We start from the raw sequence: 23,862 nt of genomic DNA, 5'->3' as shown, positions 1-23,862 counted from the left end.
GAAACATAATGGGGAGGGCAAGTGCTAACAAAGTCAGTTCAGTTCTGTGATAATCAGGCAGAGATAGTGAAGATGGGAGGACTGCTTCATTTGGCAAGGACAATGAGATGGTCACCGAAACTCCTGAATCCAGCTCAACTTCCTCCTCCTCATACTCTATTGGAACCAGTTGATGTCAGCTAGGAGAGGCTCATGCATGGATCTGAAGTGCCTAGAGTAAGGGTCCCAGGATCCCAGTAATGCCAGTATGAGGAGTTAAGTTAGGGCTGACCCCATGGCACTGGGAACCATCAGTTCCTTGGAAAGTGATATCTTGGGAGAGGACAGGACCCCAATCTCCTGGATCTTCTGTCCAGTCGCACCTCCCTATGTAGGGGTAGAGGTTCATCTGGAGCCTCTGACTCATCACATCAAAAGGTTAGTTCCCAGTTGGCCAGCAGAACCATTGGTACCTATGGATGGCTACTCAGGTTCATGATGTAAGAGGAGATCATGCCGGTGTCCTTGAGGTGGTTTCTTTTAGGTGTGATGCTATATCTAAATAAGGTTGGACCTAAGAGGAGAGAGGACCGAGGACAGGAAGACCAAAAACATTCTCGAGAGAGACAGGTCTCAGCCCACCTCAGTGTGTGGGGTGTATCAGTGGTTGGGCTGCCAGATCTGAGACTTTCCTGGTTATAGTGGACATTGGATCCTTTCAGGGCTGTGTTGGTATCGGTGGAGAATCTGGTCTGGATGCTTATCCTTTGGTTTATATATCAGCACCAAGATCGGTAAAAATGACTCCTGCATGCCATGTTCTTCTGTAGAAGAGGCTTACCTGAGCCTAAGTCCTTAGGATCCACATGCAAGGATTCGCTCGAATTGGACAGAATCAGGGAGGGATCTAATAACTATTTACAATATATAATTACAAATTAAAGAAAATGATGGAAGAAGCTGTGGACACAGAATATTCTAACTCAGGCCATGTGACAGTAAAAAGGAACTGGAGCAGGGTTGGTCCACACTGCCCTTGGTTCAGAGCGCAAGGAGAGCAACTGCACATGTGCAGACCAATGGACATATTTTACTAAAAATCTCCATGTATGAAATACACATAGGGACCATCACTTGAAGAAGAAAACTAGATTTTCTATCATCTGTCTTTGCATTAGAAAACTGTTCAAATGAGAAGCAGCGAGGTCCAGCAGATATGGCACTGGACGGGACTCCAGTGACCTGGCTTCTATACCCAGTTCTGCCAATGACCTGCTGTATAACCTTGGGTGAGTTACTTCTCTTTGTGCTCTCCCCACCCTTTGTCCATCTTATCTATTTAGACTGAGCTCTTCAAAGCAGGGACCATTTATTACTATTGTTTTTGTTTGTACAGCGCCTAGCACAATGGGATTCTGATCCTGGTTGGGGCCTCTAGGAACTACTCTAATGCAGAAATCTATTAATCTAAATCCTATCAGACATTTCCCCCTGTCCAACTGCCCAAATTCAACAGACTTTAAGAGACGAAAAAAGTGGAAAAATGAGAGGTCCAGGCCACACCTTTCAGAGGTGACTAGTGATTTTAGATACCCAGCAGACCCCCAAAACTGAGACACCCAGTAGTCACTTTTAAAGTCTTGGTGCCCCCAAAATAAGTTTTCATATGTGCCGCAAACCAAAAGGGCAAGTTCTGAGCAAATCAGAACCTCATTCCCAATGAAGATTCACAATCATCCCAGAAGAGTCTTTAGGAATCCAGCACTGGTAGCCACATATCTACAGGATTCACCTTTAGAGGTCACCAGCGAAGCCGCCTACTTGAAAATGGTCATTCAAACCTCTAGTCTCAGTATCATTATGATATTGCCATGGAGAGTAAGTTACTGTGATGTCATAGACCTAGGACCAACTTCATTGCCTGAGGAAGAGTTACAAGGAGAGAGAAAGACACACAGAGTGTACCCAAAGATAATAAATGAGACCACCCACAACTCCTTTACAGGTTGGTAGCTTTTTAAATGTAATTTTTTTAAGTGTTTCCTTTTTACAAAAGTACATAAAGCTCAACATTTGCTAGCCCTCTGTTAGCCAAACCCCAAGATCTCAGAAGGCTGGCTTCTGTTATACCTACGATTTCAAGCCGTTCCCATACTGCCCAATTTGAGTCGACTCTGGTGACCGTTTGGCTGATTTACCAAACTGGATCACGCTTGCAGCATCACCTGGAATGACAGGCAGAGAAAGTGAGAGGTATTTACTAAGTAGGTTAAAAAACTACACACATACACATTTGTATAAGATTATCATGATTACATTACATAGCCACAGATTACATTACACAGTCCAAACGCTGAAGGCCAGAAAAAGTTTGGTTAAGGGTGTGATTTTTAAAGCTATTTTTAGATCAGCAAAAGCAATAATGTAGACGCAATCCTAATGGCAAAAAAGCACCTTTGCCAGTAACGCTTAGTTCATTCAGGGAAACAGTACAACCCTGTTAGCTGAAGCTGCGTTTACACTAGCAGGGTTTGCTCATATAGTTATATCAGCAAACCTTTTCTAGTGTAGACTAGACCCAGGTCACTTCAGAATTCTACAAAGATACTTATCCTCTCTCACAGAAGAGAGAAATCCTTCTTCTGCTCTTGGGTCCAAAACAATTCCAAATACCTTTGGGTTAAAAGTACCCAGCAGGACAATTGCAGCGCAAATTCTGCTGCAACCTTCTTCCGTAATACCAAAATTTTGTAACATACAAAAGTATAATACTCCACGTAAGTCCACACACCCAGTTCAAAGTCCTTCCTCTGTGAAACAATGATCATTTTAACAAAACAGTACTACTAACCAGCAGTATGCTGATAAAACCATTGTAAATTCATTGGTAGGTTTCTAAAGCACTGGCTGTAGAATGCTTAAATGGTATTACAGTGGTATCATTCCAATATGTAATCACAATTGTAAGATTTAATACTCTTTATTAGCACTGGACACAGTGCAATGGAAAGGATGTGATGGGATAACTGAGAATATTATTCTGAGGTTGTAGGGTATGGGGACTTTTTGGTTTGTTTCCACCATGTTATTTCAGGTCTTCCATTATTTATGAGACGGTAAGCCAGTTTTACAACTAACAAGCAAAGTTTTAAGCTTCTGAAAGTCCAAGAGATAATGGCTCAACAACTGATTCTTTTGTGAGATTAAATAATCTATTGGGGATTCAGTTGTGAGATAAGAGGAGGTTACTTACCTGCAACTGGAGGTCCTTTGAGATGTGCGGTCCCTCTGAGATGTGTATTCCAAACATGTGCACCATGCGCCAGGACCAGAAGATTTTTGTAGCAGTCTGTTGGTCCGCATGTGCGCTGTACATAGACTTGTGTTGCAGGTGAGGTTATATGAGGCTGTGCAGGATGATGCCTCCACCTCAGTCACCCTTTTACCGCCGAGCAATGCAGACCACAGCAAAGGGGAAGAAGGGTGAATACTGGAATGCAAATAGGGATCATGCATCTCAAAACCTCCAATTAGAGGAAATTAACATCCTCTTCTTCATCAAGTGATAATCTATATATGCATGGTATTAGAAAGCTCGTAGCACTCACAGATGCAGGCAGAGACCCACTTCGACAGACGTTGGGAGGAGAGTGCCTGACCTCGGGATCTGTCCACAATGGCCACGAAAAGGGTGGAGAAGCATGGAATGCATGGATCCTGTCAAGGTAGAAGGCGAGGGTGCAGCGGACATCAAGAGTGTGCAGGATTCTGTCCACCGGAGTGGCATATGGCTTAGGATGGAAGACTGGGCGGTAAATCAACCGGTTGATGTGGAAGTCTGAAACCAACTTTGGGAGAAATTTGGGGTGAAGGCGAAAGGAGACCCTGTCCTAATGGAAGACTGAATATATTGGGTCAGCCATCATGGCGGCCAATCCGCTAATCCCACCGAACAAAAAAGTGATAGCCACAAGAAAAATGACCCTCATGGAGAAATGGGAGAGGGAGTTCATGGCCAGGCCCTCAAAAGGATTCTGTTGAAGGCAGCGAGGGCAAGGTTGAGATCCCAGAAGGGTGAGGGCATGATCACCGGTGGAAAGGTGTTCAACAGTTCCTTCAAGAAGTGGGTAATGGTGGGATGGGTAAAAATTGAGTATGCGTCCACAGTGATGGCAAGGGGTGTGGATTCCGGGTTTACATACGTCATCTCAGGGTATGTCTGCACTTAAAACACTACAGTGGCACAGCTGCACCACTGTAGCACTTCTTGTAGCTACAACAGCAAAGGGAGGGTTTCTGCTGTCGCTGGAGATGATCCACCTTCCCAGGAGACAGTAGCTAGGTCGCTAGCACTGTGCATACCAGGGATTAGGTCAACATAGCTACATAACTCAGGGATGTAGATTTTTCACATCCTTGAGACACACATCAATGTCAATGTAAGTTTTCAGTGTAGCTCGGCCCTTTGTTTCTGCAGGTCTCTCTTCAGGACTGAGTCCAACATCATCCAAATGCCACTAAACTTCTGGCGACTACAAATATAATTGAATAGAGCCTCTTTTGAGAAACTCCTTCTATAGCCTCAATTTAAAAAAAGATATGTAATCAACTTGTGCATATCTCGACTTTCTTGGATGTTCTTAGACATAAGGAAAAAGACTAATCATGGCTCAAGGATAGAGAGCCAGTTCTAGAGAGTAATTGATTCATTCTCTGGGATTCCTCTGTCAAAGTCATTTGCACCCACCAGTCCACAATTAGGAGCCTCTCCTCAAAGTAGGCTGGGGCGTCCGACCCTGAACATCCAAACTAGGTGTGACATTTTCTGGAGGAGGGAGCTGGTTTGAAGTTTTCCCTAACTTCTGCCTCACCTATCATGTTTATTTCATATTTCTTGGGAATAGCTGCTGCCACAAGGTCTATGGTACCTGGACAAGAACAGGCACTAGAGAAACAGACTGTTCTTTTGGAATGTCCTGTCTTCTCTTGTCTGTTTAAAGGGAGGCAAGGATTGCTTGGGCTTTTTTGATGCATCTGCCACTGCCTTAGCCACGTTTGCCAAATATCTGCCAGGTATTACAACGTTGCAACTAACTGGATTCAAGAATGGTTTTCCAAAACCAAAAAGTCTTCCCACAACGGCACTTGAAGCCAGAGCTCTAGCTGAGAATAAGAGTTCAATAGGGTTCTGTTCCGTTCCCCATGATGCTGAATGTGTACATGAAGTATATCTGGGCTGCAACGTCATCAGTATGGAGAATAATGAAGATATTTCTAATATGCTCATCTCTTTTGTATTGAGGAACCACATGAATAGCCAAGGAAGCCAAAGATTTGTCCCAACACATCGTATGTTCCCTTCTGAACTCCATTTTTAAGTGAGATTGTTCTGGTCTGTCCACAGCGAAAACATTGCCAAGCCATTCTAAGACTACCTTTATGAGGGAAGGCTTGTACAGGAGTGTTTTACACTGCACATAAGGCTCATCCTGGTTTCTGGAAGTAGGGACGTCTGATAGAGGACCTTCTACACTATACTTTGGCCCTTGCAAGTTTCATCTGAAGTCAGTTGGCTGCAACATCCACCCTGAGCAAATGCCAGAGAGATCATCTCAGATTGCTAGATCCTAAACCATCATTTATAAGAGCTGGGACCTTCAGGCAGATTCGGAATTGGATAGGGAGCCAATGCAGCATGCACAGCAACATGCACTTTTCTGCAGTTCCATTCAGGTTTGTTGCTCCATAATGAACTAGGTAGAGCTTCTACATGGCTCCTATGTGGCCTTCATTACTGGTAGAGTCCACTGTGATCACCCAGCCTGGAGGCAATGAAGGCACAGATCACTGTGACTAGACCTGCATCACAAAGAATCATACTCTTCTGGTTTGCTGAAGATAGGAAGATGCATGTTCTGGCAGTGAGGAGTTGCTAAGAACTTCATACCAACTTAACAATCCAACGGCAGATGCCCTCAAAGGGCACAGACATGGTTCCATCCAATTCTTCAAAGCACTTCAGCCCTTCCTACAAGCATTGCATTTATCTTTCCCAGACTGAGGTTGAACTAATACTTGCACTCAAGCGCCAAGTCAGTTGGCAAAGGACATAATTCATGCCTGATGCAAAATGTCATGAACTGCTACCATGGAAACCCATATAATGTTCTAATATCTTCTAGTAGTTCAATATAAATGTTGAAAAAAGCAGACAGGACTAAATCCTGCAAGACTCCACAGATGAGAGCTCAGGGAAGACTAGCATCCAAACACCATAACCCTCACAGATATGTCCACAAGAAATGAGTTTAGACAACTCAGTGTGAGTCCACCCATCCCATCAGGTCACCACGTCAAGGCAGTAATACAAAGAGGCAGTGTTAAAAGCTGCTGGTAGATCTTGGAGTATTAACACAGATGTTTGCCTTCTGTCCATGACCAAAAGACCAACATATGTTAACCTTTAGGACACACTGTAAGACCCAAATTGCGTCCCTGGCCCACAGGGAGTTGATAGAAAGGCTGAGGTTCGGACTCCAGAGGTAGTTTTGCTGATAGGGCTTATAATTACCTTTTTATTATGCTTACGTTGCTGATGGAACAGCATCCTCACTAGGTCGACTGTTGAGTCTGTTATTGTGTAAAGAGTTTGCCAAGAACACCCAGTGCCTGGGATGGATGCCCTTATGCAGTTAGTACAAACCTCAACTAATCAAATAAATGACTAAGAAACTTCTAGGCTATTGATATGTCAGATGCTGCTGGAGTCTTTTTTGCCCCACTTTCTTAATAACCTTGTCCAAAGAAGGGAAGACATGGGGCTTTAACTGGGAAGATCTTCTGCAGCCCAAGTTAAACTATTGCAAGTTTTATGGCAGGCAATACCATGGTCAAGATTGGTATCATTATGCTTTTGATCAGCAGCAGATGTAGGTGGGTGTCACTAATCATGACAGTAAAGGATTCATTCATGTGGAGGCATGGACTTCCCACAGTGCTTAGAGATCCTGTAGTGATGTGACTGAGTCAAACTTGTGAAACAGAGTCTTCAGAATCCATCTGTTTGGTCCTGGAAACACTTCTGAGTTTAGCCAGACTTTTCTGCAAAGCAGGCAGAGAGCTCCTCACAGCAGGACTTATAGGGATCCAAGGCAGTCTGGTTTAATTATTCTGGTCAGTTTCACTGATTCCATGGCAGAAGAAAAAGTGGCTCTTCGTCTCCCTTGCAGATGTGACATGGATTTGCATAGACTCCTTGTGACTATCCGATTCAATTTCCGTCTTGTGCCTCTGCTGCTCTAATTGTCTAAGTTTTTATTCCACATGCATCACCTATTGAGCCCCATCACAACCATAGGGATGTAACACTGACAGAATACTAGCAAAGGTTAAATTTATTTTTCTCAGCATGACACTGCAAATACACCTGCCTGTCACTTACTTGAATCCATGCCTGCTCCATCATCCAAAAAACATAACATAAATCCACCTCGCAGGTCCTCCTGTCGTTCTACAAGAGAAGAATTAACAAAACCATTACACTCAAATACAAAGGGGAATTAAAAATTGCGTGAAAGTGTCCAAATAGTTTTCATGACTGGAGCAGCACAGCAAACCGGACTCAAGCTGATTTGTGAGTGGTACCACTACAGAATGGTTGGTCACAATCAATAAGAACTCTTAGTACAAAAACAGGAGCAGATAAGGTTGTAGGGGTTTTTATTACAGAAAAATTACTACTCTCTTTCATCAGGGAAGGAAGGTAGCCTAAGCTCACATGTTAAATCAAAGCAAGTAGAGGAAACTTTTGTCTTAAGTTTCTGAGAAGAAAATATCAAGTTGTGCACAACTCTGGTCACCTATGTTCCAAAAAGATTAAATTTAAACTGGAACAGGTGCAAAGAAGAGCTACTAGGATGATCGGGGAAAGGGGGCCCCAGAGTTTGGCTTGTTTAGTCATTTATTGTTTAGGAAATTAGAAGATATCTAACCATCAGAGAGGTGAAGCTCTTGAACAGCCTCTAAATAGAAGCTGTAGGGGCATATAACAATTAGTTTTAAGAGCAAGCTGGACAAATTTGAGTGCAATTATATTATGGGGTTGTTTGTCAGGGTGGGGAACAGAGCTCGGCAGCCCTGGAGCTCACATCCCGTTTATGTCCTAGGTTCCTAAAGCTCATGCTTCAGTGTTTCATCTGGCCACTGGCAGGGAGGAAGGCTTTTTTGCCCCTCCCCCAATGTATTCTGGGAGGGTTTTAGTCTCCTTCCTCTAAATCATCAGAAGAGGGTCACCTTGGGGGGAGGTCCTGGGCTCGTAGATGGCACTGAGTACTCTCTCTCTCAGGTGCTTGAATGGCTGGTTCTTGCCCACATGCTCAGGCTCTAACGGATCATCGTATGTGGGGACAGGAAGGAATTTTACCCTAGGTCAGTACTGGCAGTGACCTTGGAGGTTATTCGCTTTCCTACGTAGCGTGTGGGTCATTTGCCAGAATTATCTGGGCTTATCACAAGGAATCATTTCCCTGCCACTGCAGAGGACTGTCATTAATGCATCTTGGTCCCTCCTATTCTTGGTCTATAACACGATAGTCTCGTCTCATTTCAGTTGTTGGGTTAGTTGCAGGTGCTCAGTGGTATTGATGGCCTGTGCTATACATGTGGTCAGACTGGATGATCTAGGGATCCCTTCTGGCCTTAAACTCTATAAAATGCCTCTAATCTGGTACAGGACTCTAGTAGATGCAATTCCAGACCAATCTAAAGACAATGCAAGACTCCCCTCACCACCCTCCTACATCTCTCCATCTGGATGATTTTCTGATGTTAGAAATGTAATAGATTTGAAGGTATTACTAACAGGACACGACCTTAAAATGGTACTGGACACCAAAACTCCTTATTGACTTCTAAAACCATAATTTGCTAGGTGTATTTTGCAATCCTCCTGGTTACTATGTATTGCTAGCAGCTAAGGAAAAGACAAGAGTCTGACTTACCAGTATAAATATCTATTCTTGTGGCATCAGCATCTCTACAAAGTAACAAAAACAAAATCAGCATCCAAAGGGCGAATGAAGGTGAAGCACTAAGAGCGCAAGAGAATTCTGCATGTATGAGTGAGGATTTCAATAGGAACCAGGAGCACGGATCAAAAACCGTATAAGGCTCTAAGTATGCAGTGTTGTTGTAGCCGTGTTGGTCCCAACTTATTAGAGAGACAAGGCAGGTGGGGTAATGGAGCAGACCTGAAGAAGAGTTCTGTGTAAACTCGAAAGCTTGACTCTCTCCCCAACAGAAGTTGGTCCAATAAAAGATATTATCTCACCCACCATGTCTCTCAAAGGCTCTAAGTGTCAGCACCCTTCAAAAAAATCCAAGAAGCTTTTGTGTCCTGTTCCATTTATGGCCTTCCATTATTTGGATCCAAACACCACCACAAGACACTGATGCTGCATGCATAATTAAACCTGGTTACAATGCAAGTAACTCTTCCGTCATGGATACTGATTTCATAGAAGAAACAAGAGCATGAAAAAAAAAATATCTTTGTACGTCATGATGGAATAAGCCTTAAACTTTGAGCTGCTTTCAGCTTTTGAAAGACATCAATACTTTAGTTACATCACTTACCTTCTCCTCAAGCAAGAGTTCTTCAGTGAGCTAGACACACAAGAGTCTAAGCCAGATAATCACCTATGCTTGCTCTATCAGTCAGTGAATTTAAAGTGCAGCTACAGTCTGTGAAGGAAAGGAGCACTGTAGTGTTCCAGTTGTCCCTCAATGAGTTCATATCAATGTGCTCACCTCACAAGCTGAGATTTTTTTTTTTTTTTTTTTTTTTTTTAAAACCAGCCAGTCTTGCAAACTCAATCCAAGTTCTCTCTAGCTGTCATGACCACCAGTAAAGCGTTCAGAAACCAGAATTTAGTTAACAATTCTGTTGAAGATATGACAGCCAAAACAAACTCCTATAATTCTACTGGTCTAAAAGGCTAAGAGAAATAAGACTTATGTTTGTCACTGATGTGAGTAACTGAGTCAGAATACACAAAAACAACAGATCTGTCGAGTAAATAAGAGTAGTTTTTGGGTATGTCTTCACTGACGGCAGGAGATTTGCTGCCGTCAGATCAATCTATCTGGATCGATTCAGTGGTCAGTAGAGACCCGCTCAATCGATCTGGAAGTCAACGCATTAAAACCACGCCAAGTGGCGTAGCACTGCGTCAATGGGAACGCATTTCCCGCCAGCGCAGCGCAGCGCCGACACTGCGTAGAAGAGGAGTTACAAAGTCGATGGGAGTTACTATGCAAGCTACTCTGCGTAGCTTGGGAAACTCCCGTTGACTGCTGTCGAATTTCCAGGTAAGTGCAGACAGGGCCTTTATGTAGTTGCATTAAACTAAAGTATTAGTTGGAAATGTTGTCAAGGTTATGGTTTAACTGAACAAATGTGGTAAAATATATCTTCTTTTTTTTTTTTTTGAAACATCAGTATAAGCTACAGCCATAAGACTACTGGGCTAATTGGACTGCAAATCTGTTCTTGCATGGTAATCTGTTTCATTCTTAATTCCCCATATTAGTGAATGCCTAATTTCACTGCAATTATCTTCCTTCATTCTCACATCTCACGGTATTGCCTTAATGCTAAGGCACAGGAACACTTCATTAGCTCATTTACTAGTCAAGAACCTTGTAAAAAGTGGATGAGGCTTCAACATGAAGACTTAAAAATACTTTGCTATACAAATACAGTCGCAAAAGAGACTATTTTCAAATTTCTGGATCTAATGTAGGCCTTGTAAATCTTGCAGCCGTTCTTCCAGCTTTTTTTTTTTTTTTTTTAATTAAAGTGTTCAAGTCCCAAATTATTCCCCTCCAGTCCATAGGTTTCTTTTCAACTTCCCTATCAAGATTCTTCACCTTGTCACAAAAACTCTGCCTACCTTTATCAACATCTTTCTTGAACTGTGGGTACCACACCTGAACATGGGATTCCAGCAGCAGTCGGTCGCAACAGTGCCAAACAGAGGTAAAACAACTTTTCTACTCATACTTGAGATTCCCTTGTTTATGTATCCCAGAATCATCCTAGCTCTTTTGGCCATCAGTTCTTCTGCCCATCTCTATATACTCAACAGATCTGCCCTCTGTTTTCTGACTCTCAATCACTCACTTCAGTGATGAAAATAAGTTTTATTTCTCTTAGCTTTTTAGAGGCAGCGGCTCTAAAAAAGATTTGGGGTTGTGATGGATAATCAACTGAACATGAGTTTCCAAATCATGCTTTGGCCAAAAGAGCTAATGTGATTTCAGGTTGCATAAACAGGGGAATCTCAAGTAGGAGCTGAGAGGTTATTTTCTCTCTGCATCTGGCACTGGTACAACTGCTGCTGGAACACTGTGTCCAGTTCTGGTGCCCACAGTTCAAGAAGGACATTGATAAACTGAAGAGTGTTCAGAGAAGAGCCATGAGAAAGATTAAAAGAATTGAAAATATGCCTAATAGTGACTGAGTTCAAGTCTACTTATTTAGCTTAACAAAGAGAAAGTTAAGGATTGACTTGATTAACGTCTGTAAGTGCCGAAACAGGTAACAAATATTTAATAACGGGCCCTTCAATCTAGCAGAGAAAGGTATAATATGATACAATGTCCAGAAGTTGAAGCTAGACAAATTCAGACAGAAATAAGACAAATTTTTAATGGTGAGTAATTAATCATTGGAAAAAATTTATCAAGGATCATGGTGGATTCTCTATCACTGACAATTTTAAAATCAAGATAGGATGTTTTTCTAGAAGATCTGCTCTAGGAATTATTTTGGAGAAGTTCTATGGCCTGTGCTATACAGGAAATCAGACTAGAGGATCACAATGGTCTCTTCTGGCTTTAGAATCTATGACTCTATATCAGCACTCACTTTTAACCACTCCTACCTCTACCTCTTCTTTGTCAATTCCACTTACTTCTCTCCCTTCCTCATCTCCTCTCATTCTTATAGTCTGTACTCCCCTTCATAACTGGAACCCCCCTTCCTATCTCAATGCACCAGATGCCTTAACTATTCAAATAACCTTGAAATTCACTTTTGCAAAGAACAATGCAAAACACATCAAAAGGCCAGGGGAAAACTGATCCTCCTCCTTGGTTTCCCAATGCCCTTTCTAGCTGTTTAGACTATCAGTTTTTCAAGGACGGGAGCCTGTCCTCCTCTTGGGCAGGGTCTGTATCTTATGCAGGATACAGGTGCACCCTCACCATTCAGCTATAGTATAAGCTTCTGCATCTTTCTTCTTAAGATCTACTGGAAGTGAAGGTCACTCAGCTGCTTACCCTAAATACATGGGCTGGTTAAACCTCAGCAATTTAATTAGCTCCCAATATAAATACAATCTCAAATACATACCTGGCATTATCTACAAGCTCAGCAAGGGCACCAAACAAGAACTCATGAGTGGTTCTGAAATGTCAAACACTGAGAGTCAGCAAGGTTACTGCAATATTGAAAAAGACGGGATCTCTCAATTTCATATACATGTCAAGCTGATTTTTTTTTTTTTTTTTTTTTTTTTAAGTCTAACTAATTTGTAACATACTTCCCTTCCCCATCAGGTAATGTAACAAAACTAGAAATGAGTGGTTCACTATTTTCTTTTTGCTCCTGTCAAAAACAGGAGACCAGTAAAACAGTTACTGATCAAAGAAAATAATATTAACCATTTGAATCAATAAAATCTAAACTATGATCTTTGTGTAGTGGCATTAAGAGTATTAGCTAAGGAGAAAATTATTATATTAGCGCCCCCCCCCGCATTACCAGGAGTCATAACAGTGACTATGTGTATATGTGACTCCTTGATTACTTACCACATTAATTGGTTCTTTTAAACTACAACTAATTAAATCATTTTAACAAGTAAAACATGCCCTGGCAATGATTAAACTGCACAGGACTGGAGGTTTCCTTTCCTTAAAAAAAAAAATCTTTTCAAATTCCAAGAGTAAAATTTCTGATAAATATGAACTTGGTATGCATTCATATGCTTACTACCGTCGGACAAATCAGATGATATTTTCCAGCGACATCAGTGGCTGCAGCCGTTGCTAATCCAGAAAAAGGTGGTCGTGAGTAGCATGGCAGGTTTAATCACAGGATCTGAGGAATTCAATGTCAAAATTCAGCTGACTGAATCCCAGTTTGTTACAATCCTGAAGACTAGAACATTTGAGTCCAAAGTTCTTAATTTTCATCACTTGTAAGAGGTGCCCAATTCAAAATTGTAACACTCCACGTGGTTACTCTGCTGCGGTCTTTTCCCACAAAATCTTTTACTGGTTCTTGAAAGCTTTAAAAAAAAGGGGAACATTTTTGTCAAAGACCAATGGATGCAAAATCTCCACTGTCCATTCAACATGGTGATGCATCTTCAAAAGCTGATCAGTTTTCAAATGCAGACTAGCTATGTCCCTGTGATAACTTCATCTAAACTATGGGAAACACAAACTCTAAAAATGGTGTTCTTCACCAGGTTAAATTAAATGACCGATATACATATGGACTACATATTGCACAGGAATACCAGTAACTACGCCACATGTGTAGCTAGAAATTCATGTTTATTGACTCAGACTTTCAACTTTACAAGAATATTAATTATAACAGTACTTTGTCCAAATAAGTCTCCCAAACGTAAGCTTTCACATCCACTACAAAAATCATTAAAATTAACCAGTCAGCTGAACTCCGATTAGAATAAAAGTAGTAGTATTCAGGCTGCACACAAATCATTGCACTTACACAAATGGAGCCCTTCACGTCTGTCAGATATGGTCTCAGTTTGCCTGTAGGCTAAGGAAAAGAGAGCTGTATCGGCTTATATTTGCAAGGTTCTCTTCATAACCAGAAGAGCTAGAAACTTTTTATTTTTTTTTTTAGAATGAAAGCTTAATCTGCAAAAAACACAGGAATAGCAGTAGCATTGAAACATTAAATCCATAGAAAGTGCGGAAATTCCCACATGCACAGATTTCCATTGCCCCATCAGTTTAAGAACAATTACAAAAACCCACAAACAGTCTGCTGGAAATACATCTGGAGAACATTCCATATAGTGCATATATCAAGCAAACGGAGGAGTCAAACTTAAATACATTATATTTCTGCACCTTTCAAACTACACATCCCAAAACACTTCAAACTAAAACTTAGTGACTCAAATATTTAAGAATAAGCTATGTTAGTAGAAAAGATGTAAATATGGAGTTAGAAACAAAAGGATCACAGGAATGAAAGGGCTGAAAAAAACCAGATCTATGTCTACATCACACCATAATGTAAGGAGCTGACAAAATGATTAATCTTTTGCTAAATAACTTTTTCCCACTGCACTCATCACAGTGGTATCTGAAGGTCTACCAACAATGCAGTCCCCTCATATCAACTGAGGAAAAGAGACAAAACCTTGGTAAAACTGTGATGTCCAAAAATATTTATCACTAACTAGGGTATATAAACATGTAGGTTTCTTTGGAGTGTGTATAAAAAAGGCATGCTATCTCTCTCAGAACTGGCATTTTCTTAAAATCACCTTAAAAGATCGCTACAAAATCTCAGGTTAACTTTAAACCCAAGCCAAGAGGCTGATCTCCTTTGTTATTAATGAATATCTTCATTCATAGCAACATGCCTACTTCCCCCACAAATAAGTACTTAACTTCCATCTGTCCTATGCAAGGCTCAACAGTGTAATGATTCTCTTTCAAGATGCCTTCTCGCCCACCCAAAAAAAGCCCATGAACTGTTTCAGTTGTAAACATCATGTTGGAAAACATGAATCACATCTAAGATACAGTGATATCTGCTCAAGTTTGCAAAGAGTCTGAAACAATAGCTTTGAGAGGTGTGAACTATCCAGTTCACCTTGGTATATATTTACTCAGATGTCTCTACTTAAGTGTCTTCATTGTTAGCTATTCCACTGCTCAGTCAAATCATGCAAGGAGAGGAAGTATATTATGAAGATCTACAAAATCTACTCTGAAGGACAATTCATTTTGACAGTATGAATGGGTGGGCTTAGGAAAGTAATATTTCTCCCACCTCCCACTCAAAAATGAGCCAAGTCCAGGAGGGCATCTGAGCACTACCAAGAGGGAGCCAAACCCTAAGGAACCCAACAGTGTTAAAGGTGTGGTTTAGTCAGACAACACTAAAGTGAAGCCAAATTCAAGGAACCAACAGAGCCTATGTGATCGATCATATTCTGAACATCTGCACAATCTATTGAGAGCAACATCTGAAGTGAACAGGCTTATTTTGTGAGTTAAGCTTGGGAAAGTACCCCACCCAACCCAACAACCAATCTGACTCCTGATTCCACAGGTATGAAAAAGTGATAGGTGCTTATTAATACCACACACTGTCAACTTCTCTGTATCAAAGGAGATCCCAGCAACTCACCAAATTCTACTTTGGGAGTTTGGCGCCCTGTTAGCAAACAGAGCAGTCCTCTCTTGTTAGTACTGCAACACAACTTTCCCCCATTGGTTTATCAGACCCTTCACTTGTGGGCAGAAAGTATTTTTAATAGTTAAAAAAGCTGCATTTTTATTTATTTATTTATTTATTATTTCTCAATCCTAGTCAACAGCTATTTTGGAGAAAAAAATAAAGATTTTGTTCCACTTAAATATATGTCTGCTATTCTGTGTCCAACAAGTCAGTTCTAGTTAAAGGGACAGCTTTTATTTTAACTTGGCCACAAACATTTACTCTTGATGATGGGCTGTACTTAGAAGATTTATTTCCGAAGATAATTTAATAAGACAAATTTTAACAAATTGCTTCAGCCAACTATGCATTACAAGCATGCTCAAGCATAGAGACAAACTAGCCAGGTCCATGTGCATTTTTCTGTTCATCTCATTTTAAAAATCTACAAGCATTTTAAAATATAATTTTGTACCAGGTTAGTCAATAGTTTTTAATAGGTAATAGATTGTAACTTTTTTTTAAAAAAACAGAAAAAACACCCAACTTATTAAGGTTTTAAAGCATCTGTGTATTAGCAATCCATAATTAAATATTAATTATAATCATACTTATCCCTTACATAGAGCTTTTCATGAAAGGATATCAAAGGACTTTTACAAGTCTTAATACAACTCTTAGGTTTTGTCTATACAGGGAAAATTAGTTGTGCTTAAAAACATATCAACTTAAATGTGTTAATTAGCAAACTGTCAAATACGACAGCCAATGTTTAAAAACTTATTAGCCATGACTCCTAAGATTGAGCTTTAGGATCACGGTGACCAGCTAACACTTTAAAACATGCAACTATGTGAAGTGGTAAGTAGTGTTTAGCAACATGCTAATTAAAACATACTAGTTAATGTAGGATTAGGACTTTTTTTTAAAACCACAACTCATTTTCCCAGGGGACAAAACCTAAGAGGTAAATAGCTATAATCAAAGTGTCATGTATTTTGCAGTTACACAGGTTATAGATTGTGCTTCAAAATTTAAGCTGTCATTTTAAGTTTCTAGCTTTTGTGGCTGTGAAGACAACCATGAAAATGCGATATTGTCTTTCTCAGCCTGCAACTCGCTGAGACTATAACTCTTTAAGATGAATGGGGCATTCATCTTTCAGAACCAATGCGGAAACAGATTAAAATTTAAAATATCATTATTTAAATTATTCTACTACTGATCATTTTAGGAGAAACTTCCAACTGAGGCCATGTTTACATTTACAAGCTTACAACAGCACATCTGTACCAATACAGCTGTGCCACTGTAAGAGCACTCGTATAGCAGTGTTATGCCGATGGGAGAGAGCTCTCCCATCGACATAATAAAACCAGTTAAATGAGCAGCAGTAGCTATGTTGGCAGGAGAGCATCTCCCGCCAACATAGTGATGTGCCCACAAGTCCTTATGCCGGCTAAACTTATGTCACTCGGGTGTTTTTTCAAACTCCTGAGCAACAAAAAGTTTGTCAACATAAATGCTAGCATAGACATGGCCTAAAGTACTTATCCCACAATCTCAAAATGCTTCTCAACCCTTCGTTGTCAAAAGCCCTAATTGTACCTTATCTATTTTCCAAAATCTCCATCTTCCTGCCTAACAACTTCTATTATGCAATTATGCACTGCAAAATCCATACACATTAAAAATTGAAACTGTGGTGACAGAATAAAATTCCTTTAATATAAAAATAAACATGCATCACTGTAAAGATTGTGCTAGTCAATCTCATATTTATTAGAAGTCTCCATTTTGTAGCCGAAATGCAGATGCTGCAAACTTTTCAGTTAGCCACACTGAAGCACTGCTGTATTTTAGGACCTCACAGCACAATTTAGATCCAGTTTGCCATGGACTTGGGTATTTTAATTATTTCATGATTTGTAAGACTTGAGCCACAGAGGAGTAGTGACTTGACATCATGGGCACTTGGTCAGTCAGTGACAGCACTAGGAACTGAACTCATGAGTCTCAACTCCAACTTCTCATACACCAACCAGAAGACCTACCAACATTTAAAGCACTTGAAGCAGTTATAGATCGAAGCAATGACTGGAACCACAGCACTATTGTCCCTCAGATTACGTAATGCCGTTACTATCTTTTCCTGTGGCCAAGAGATATAACTACTGTTTTTTCATCCATGGATTGAAAATAATTACCATTTGCCAAGAACAATTATTTATAAATAGGCAAAACTTTGCCAACTAGTCCATATCTCTTCCATTATACCTAGTACGATTTACAAAAAACCTTCACAATTTAATTTAGAACTAAACGTAATGTGAAACTCAGCCAACGTTCTGTGCTCTGGCTCTATCAGTAGAAGCCTAAAGGAACCAAAATGATGTCATAGCATCCCATTGAGGGTTCCTCACTCCCATTTTGCCTCAGTATTTGAAAAAGGTACCAGAGGAGATAAACCACCAAAACTTAAGTCTGAACTATATTTCTATTAACACAACCAGGAATAGCCAATTCTTCTACCTCTTCCCCCTTCTACAAAGGAGCGATAAAGTCAAGAGTTCTTCCAATGGCCAAATGACCAGAATGCAGAATCCATCACTAGTTAACACTGTTATGCCCAAGCATGTTACTGTAAGGATAACAAAACCTCACGCCTTGTAATAGAATTCCCTCTCTCCTACACAGCTTTACACAACCAATTACTTGCATCCTGGAAGTTTCCAACAGATGTCGGTATATTTTATTTTCCTAAAATACCAATATGTCATTTTGACTCCAGGGGCAAAACTGAGTATGTTCTAGACACCTAGATGAAAATAGCCAAACTCAAAAGAGCTGAATCTTCTTCACTGCTATCAGAACATTTTCTTTTTGTGGACAGCCAATGCACTGTCCTAAAAGACAACAATCCCTGAAGGCAAATTGGGAGCAGAAAGGAAATGTAACATCACATTTAAAAATATGACAACAAAATATGCACGTATGAACCAAAGGAGATGTTATAAAGGAGAAACAGCCATTACCAAGAAAGAGGCAAGAAGAAAACCGATTTCTCATCCAAATCCTCCTGCAGAAATGCACATCCTATAAACTCTAGAAAGTCCACCTTTTACCGTCTCTCTCCATGTACTGCACTCTCCAACAGCTATACCAAAATGTCTGATATTGTAGGAAAGTGCCTGTATTTTTCTAAAACAAAAATACATACATAAGCAGATACATAACAATTCCTGTTACTAAATGCTCCAGTGAGGGAGTACACCTAGTATATAAAGCAGGTGCCTAGGTGTTAAGACTCTCGGATTATCTTCCTAGTTCTGCTACTGACTGTATGATCTCAGACATGTCATCTTTGTGCCTAAGTTTACCCATCTTTACAATGGATATAATACCTACCTACCTCTCCGAGCTGTGTGATACTTAATATTTGTAAGTGCTTGAGCAAATGTCTGTGCCAAAATTATTTCATATCTCCTTCCCCTGTGATTTACAGGCACTTTAGTAAGAAGAAAAAAATCAGTTTCCTCAGCAGACAAGCTATTTTTGGGAGAAAACCAACTGCACAGGAATCAGAGACAAAGAACATTCTTCTTGCAAATTGCTTTAAACTGTTGTTTCTTTTCCTTTCCTCAAAACAGCTCTAATGGCTTCTGCCTTTATGTTGCTGGTGGTTTGTTTGATCAAGAAGAGTAGACTACTGCAGAAACATGCAGTTCCTTCAGATCCACCGCTGAGTCTCAGCTGGTTTTGATCTAGATGGATCCAGCTGACTTGAATTATAGTGGATACAAACCATGCTCACTGAGGCCTCTGTTCAATCGACACTGGCGAGGCCCGTGGAGACAGGAAATCTCACGGGCCCCTTTCTGGATTAGCAAGGCAATTTGGCATCGGTTTTTTGTCATACGAGCGCTCAGAGTTCAAGCCTGGCCACGAGCGGCCGCAGGTGGGCCGCCCGGGGCGATGGCGAGCCGAGAAGAAACCTCCAGTCCCGGGCCGGGCGACGGCATGCAGGGCTCGGCAGCTGGGCCGGCTACTCACGAGTTGGTGTGCAGGTACTCGAAGGTCAGCTGGGCGCGGTTCAGGCTGCTGTAGTTGGTGAAGGCCATGGCTGCAGCAGGGCTGCCCGGCAGCCCCCCCGCCCTCCCCCAAAGCCCAGGCCGCCGCAGGAGGGCGCTGGGTGGTGCCGACCGCGCTCGCGTGGGCCGCCCGCCCCGCTGTCAAGGCCTCCGTGCGTGGCGGGCGCCCGGCCCCGCTCCACGTCCTCTGCGGGCGCCGCGCTGCGCCTCGCCAGGAGCCTCGAAGCCTCCGCGCCCGCCCCGCCTCACGGCCCGTCCCAAAGGGCACCGCCTGCCCCGGGCGGAGCCGCCATGCGGCGCGGGGCCGCTCACGCCAACGCCGCTCCGGGCCCGAGCCCGAGCCCGCGCCTCGCCGCCGACGGGGGCCGACGCCCCCGCAACCCCCGCCGCCGCGTGGGAGCCTCGCTCCCGCTCGCCGCCGCCGCCACGTGCCGAAGGACTCCCCCCGCCGCGACTCCCCCCGCCCCGCCGCGTGTCCTCCGCCTGCTCCTCGCCGCGCGAGCCGGGCCCCGCCGCCGCCGCCGGCCCCGCTTTGTCTGCTCTGGGGCTGGCTCGCGCGCGCGCCGCGCTCGGAGGCCGCACCCGCACGGGCCCCGCCTCCCACTTGGGCGGGGCCTCGCGCCGCTTTGCAAGGATTGGCTGGGCCGGAAGCCACGTGACAGGTGAGGCATGGCGCTCGCCGCAGAAGCGTCACCCCCCCCTCGTCACGTGCCCGGACTGGTCCTTTAAAGAGAGACGGTGCGGGGAGCGCGCCCGCGCCTGTGTGTGTGCGTGCGTCCGTCCGAGCGGGGGGCTCTGGGGAGCCGCCACGCAACAGCCGCGGAGCCCCTGCTGGGCGCGGCGGGCGCGGCTGGGCCCGGAGCGCCCCGGCCTCGTGAGTGTGCGACCCCGGGCGGGGCGACCCCCGCGCCGCGCCGCGACTGGCTGGGAGCAGGCGCCAGCCCCGACCTATAGCGCCGCGCCACGCCCGCCTCTTCAGGGGCCCCCCTCCCCCCGGCGCGCGCGCCCCTGCCCCCCCCCCCGCTCCACGTGCCTGGCTGCGCGCTGCTGCTTCTGCGGCCCGGTCCCTCCCCCCATGTTTACCCGGGGAGCGCCCCTGGCTGCGCGCTGCTGCCCGCACCCCCACCCCGGGTTAGCTGCCTGCTTGCCCTAGACATCGCCTTGGCTGCCCTGCAGCCCGCTCTGCACGGGCCTCCTGGGGCTGTCGCCCTTCCAAACTCCCACGTGCCTGGCCTCGGGCTGCATCCTCCACACCACCCCCCCCCCCCCCCCGCAAGCCTCCCCCAAACACTTGGCCGTGTGCTGCAGCTGCCTACGCTGCCCTGCCCCAGCACGCCTGGCTGTGCATTGCCGCCTCCGCCGCCGACGTGTCCCCCGCCGCCTGCTGCGCTGCCTGCCATCCTGGCTGTAGTCTTTGCTGCGGGGTGCAAACGTGATCCTAAAAACCCCGTCTCTCTTTGGACGGGTCTGTCCCACTGGTGGAGTCCATGGCAAAAGTCACAGGGATGTAATGGCAGTAGGTTTGGGCCTTAGCTCTTACTGACCCTATAGCCTTAAAAACACGTTTTCACATAGCCATCTCCAAATAGTTACGAGAGATACGTGGACTCGCCAAAACAGAAAAGAGCTTCGTCCAGACTAGTCCAGGAACCAAGTTTTCAGAGCTTTTCGACTTTTGCTACAAAACATTTTCACTTGCATCACCCCCTGCCCATTCCCCCTGTCATTGTCTGCAACAAGAAATGAAGAGTATGGTAGTTTAGGAAATTAAAGATTTTATTGGATGATTAAAAAGAACCACTGCGAAAGACATGGTAAGGACATAATTGAAGAAATTAAGCATACATGGACCAACCCCATGACAGGAATCTGAAAATATTAACACTACTACACTGCTAATAATTTTTTGAAAATTTGTGAGGAACTAGAAAGGGACAAGAAGATAAGAGAAAGTCAAATGTTCTGATCTTTGGAAGGGTGGGTTTGGCCATTACCTTCCTGTAGTTGCTTATCTCTAGTAAAATCATAAAATAGTCATTAAATTTTTAGAGATCTAGGAACTATAGGCTTCACAGATGTATAAAGAACAAATTTTGCCAGACAAACATTATGGTACCTACACTATAATTAGGCTTAGAAGGATTAGATTTTTATGTTAGTACATGTCAAACTCACTGTACGCACACAAACTGATGAAAAAATATTTCCGCCAATATATAAAAATTTAGGCAAAGTAAAAAAAAAATACTGCTTGAGAACACTTTAGAATTTGATTTAAGGCTGTTTACTTTGTATATTTTGACGTGTTGTTGACAATTTGTTTTAATGGTTAGAAAGCTTTAACTTTTTGAATCTGTGTCTGCTGTCATTGAATAATTGTCCGTTCCCCGTAATTTTTCACAATGGAAAATTTAAAAATTTCAAAAATTAAAAATGCTTAAAATCCATAATTTTGTGCAACTATGAACATTTCGATTGATAAACATTGGAAAAATGCTTAAAAATAAACATATTATCCATCAACATTATCAACAACCAAATACTGAATTCTGCCAAAGCTTAGCTATAGTTAAGATTGTGTCACAGAATTCAGTTCTAACATGAGCTTTAACACTTTGTTTTGGAAATATCTCACTGAAAGAGCAAAAAACAGACTATAGAATACGTTGAACACTATTTGAATTTTTCATGGTGGTTTGATGAAAAATAAATTGATCCAGAGAAAAATAATAAGTTTTAAAAAGGAGAGGTTACTAACCTTGTTCAGTAACTGGAGTTCTTGTAAAACAGCGAGAGTTCTGTGACACCTTAAAGACTAACAAATTTATTTGGGCATAAGCTTTCGTGGGCAGAAACCCACTTCGTCGGATACAGTTCCTGTGTGGCCCTATGAGTGCTCCACTTCGTGTCAGATATCCTTATGCCCTGGACAGAGTATATATAGAGCTGCACAGGTAAACCACCCTCAGTTCCTTCTCTGCTTCAAAGTTCCATGGGACAAAACTCCAAAGCAGAGGGGAATGAGGGCAGGAAGTAGAGCACTCATAAGGACACAGGTTTCAAAGAACTCCAGTTACGTCACAAGGTGAGTAATCTCTCCTCTAAATTGTGTCCCTGTGGGTGCTCCACTTTGGATGACTCCCAAGCAGTATTCCCAGAAGGAAGAGGGAGCTTCAGAGTTGGATCTAACACATAGATAGAACTGGATAGAACTGCATTGCCAGCCACAGGATCTGATCTGGAAGCATCAAGTTTGGAGAAAGTATGTATTGGAGGTCCAGGTTGCAGCTCTGCAAATGTCAACAACTGGAACATCTTTCACTAGTGCCATTGAAGTAGGCTGTGACTGTGTAGAATGGGCTAGTGCTCTAGAAGGAGGTCGAATGTTGGCAGCCTCATAATAAGAGATTATACAGAGATCCACCTTGAGAGCCTTTGGGTGGAAATAGTGGCTCCTTTGGATCTGTCCACAAAGGAAAAAGTCTGGGAGACTTTCTAAGTCATTTGATCCTATCCACACAGGAGGCTAAATGCCCTTCTGACATCCAGGGTATGGCAAGCAGCTTCCTCCCAGGTCCAGTGTGGCTTTGGGTGGGGGGAAATGGAAGATGAATAACCTGGTTAATATGAAATTCAGAAGAAATTTCAGATAAACACTTAGGATGTGGCTGCAAGAAACTTTTTCCTTGAAGAATACTGTAAAGGGAGGATCTTCCATTAAAGCCCACTTTTCTCCAGCTCTCCAGGTAGAAGTGATGGCCACCAAGAAAGCTGTCTTCAGAGGTGAAGCAGGGAATATGTAACCAATAGCTCAAAAGGAGGCAAATTAGAACCAAATTTAAGTCCCATACTGGGGTTGGGCTCTTTAATTTGAGGAGAGTTGTCATTACCTTGATGACTCTTACTGTCTTGGGGTGGGCAAACACTGAGAATCTTTCTAGTGGTGAATGAAAAGTGCCGGTAGCCACCAGGTGAACCTTGACAGCACTCATGGAAAGACCTGGCTTTTTTAATTCCAACAGGTAATCAAGAGAGCAGCAGAGGGAAAAATGATCAGGCAGAAACTGTTGCTGAACACAGTAGTGGTGGAATCGCTTCCATTTTTAGTGTGTTTTGCATGGACATGTTCCTGATGTTTAACTGTACCTGCTACACTTCTGCCGAGTACCAAGTCTATCCCTGAGAATCATTGAAGAACCAACCTCTGACCTGAAGAGTTCTTAGATTGGGGTGAAAAGTCTGACCAGAGTCCTGAGATAGCAGATGGGGCGTGGGTGGAAGTCTCAGTGGTGG

The 23,862-nt window shown here is 42.9% G+C and overlaps 1 protein-coding gene across 1 annotated transcript in view; it reads right to left on the bottom strand.

The window, feature by feature from the left end:
• MORC2 (MORC family CW-type zinc finger 2) overlaps positions 1 to 20,007 on the bottom strand; it is a 71,281-nt gene extending 51,274 nt beyond the window's left edge. The window contains exons 1-5 of the mRNA XM_067550190.1: positions 19,532 to 20,007; positions 12,395 to 12,448; positions 8,979 to 9,013; positions 7,421 to 7,489; positions 2,114 to 2,204 (exon numbers count right to left, since the gene is read on the bottom strand). Coding sequence (XP_067406291.1) covers positions 2,114 to 2,204; positions 7,421 to 7,489; positions 8,979 to 9,013; positions 12,395 to 12,448; positions 19,532 to 19,599 — 317 coding nt within the window. The 5' untranslated portion in view covers positions 19,600 to 20,007. The remainder of the gene's footprint in view (positions 1 to 2,113; positions 2,205 to 7,420; positions 7,490 to 8,978; positions 9,014 to 12,394; positions 12,449 to 19,531) is intronic.
• Positions 20,008 to 23,862: the final 3,855 nt, after the last annotated feature.

The sequence above is a fragment of the Emydura macquarii genome, unplaced genomic scaffold (assembly GCF_026122565.2).
Source record: "Emydura macquarii macquarii isolate MOO-44397 ecotype Brisbane River unplaced genomic scaffold, CSIRO-AGI_Emac_v2 contig_1254, whole genome shotgun sequence".
In the NCBI taxonomy this organism is placed as follows: Eukaryota; Metazoa; Chordata; order Testudines; family Chelidae; genus Emydura; species Emydura macquarii.
Note: the sequence above shows the minus strand (reverse complement) of the source record. Positions and strands in the feature narration are given on the sequence as shown.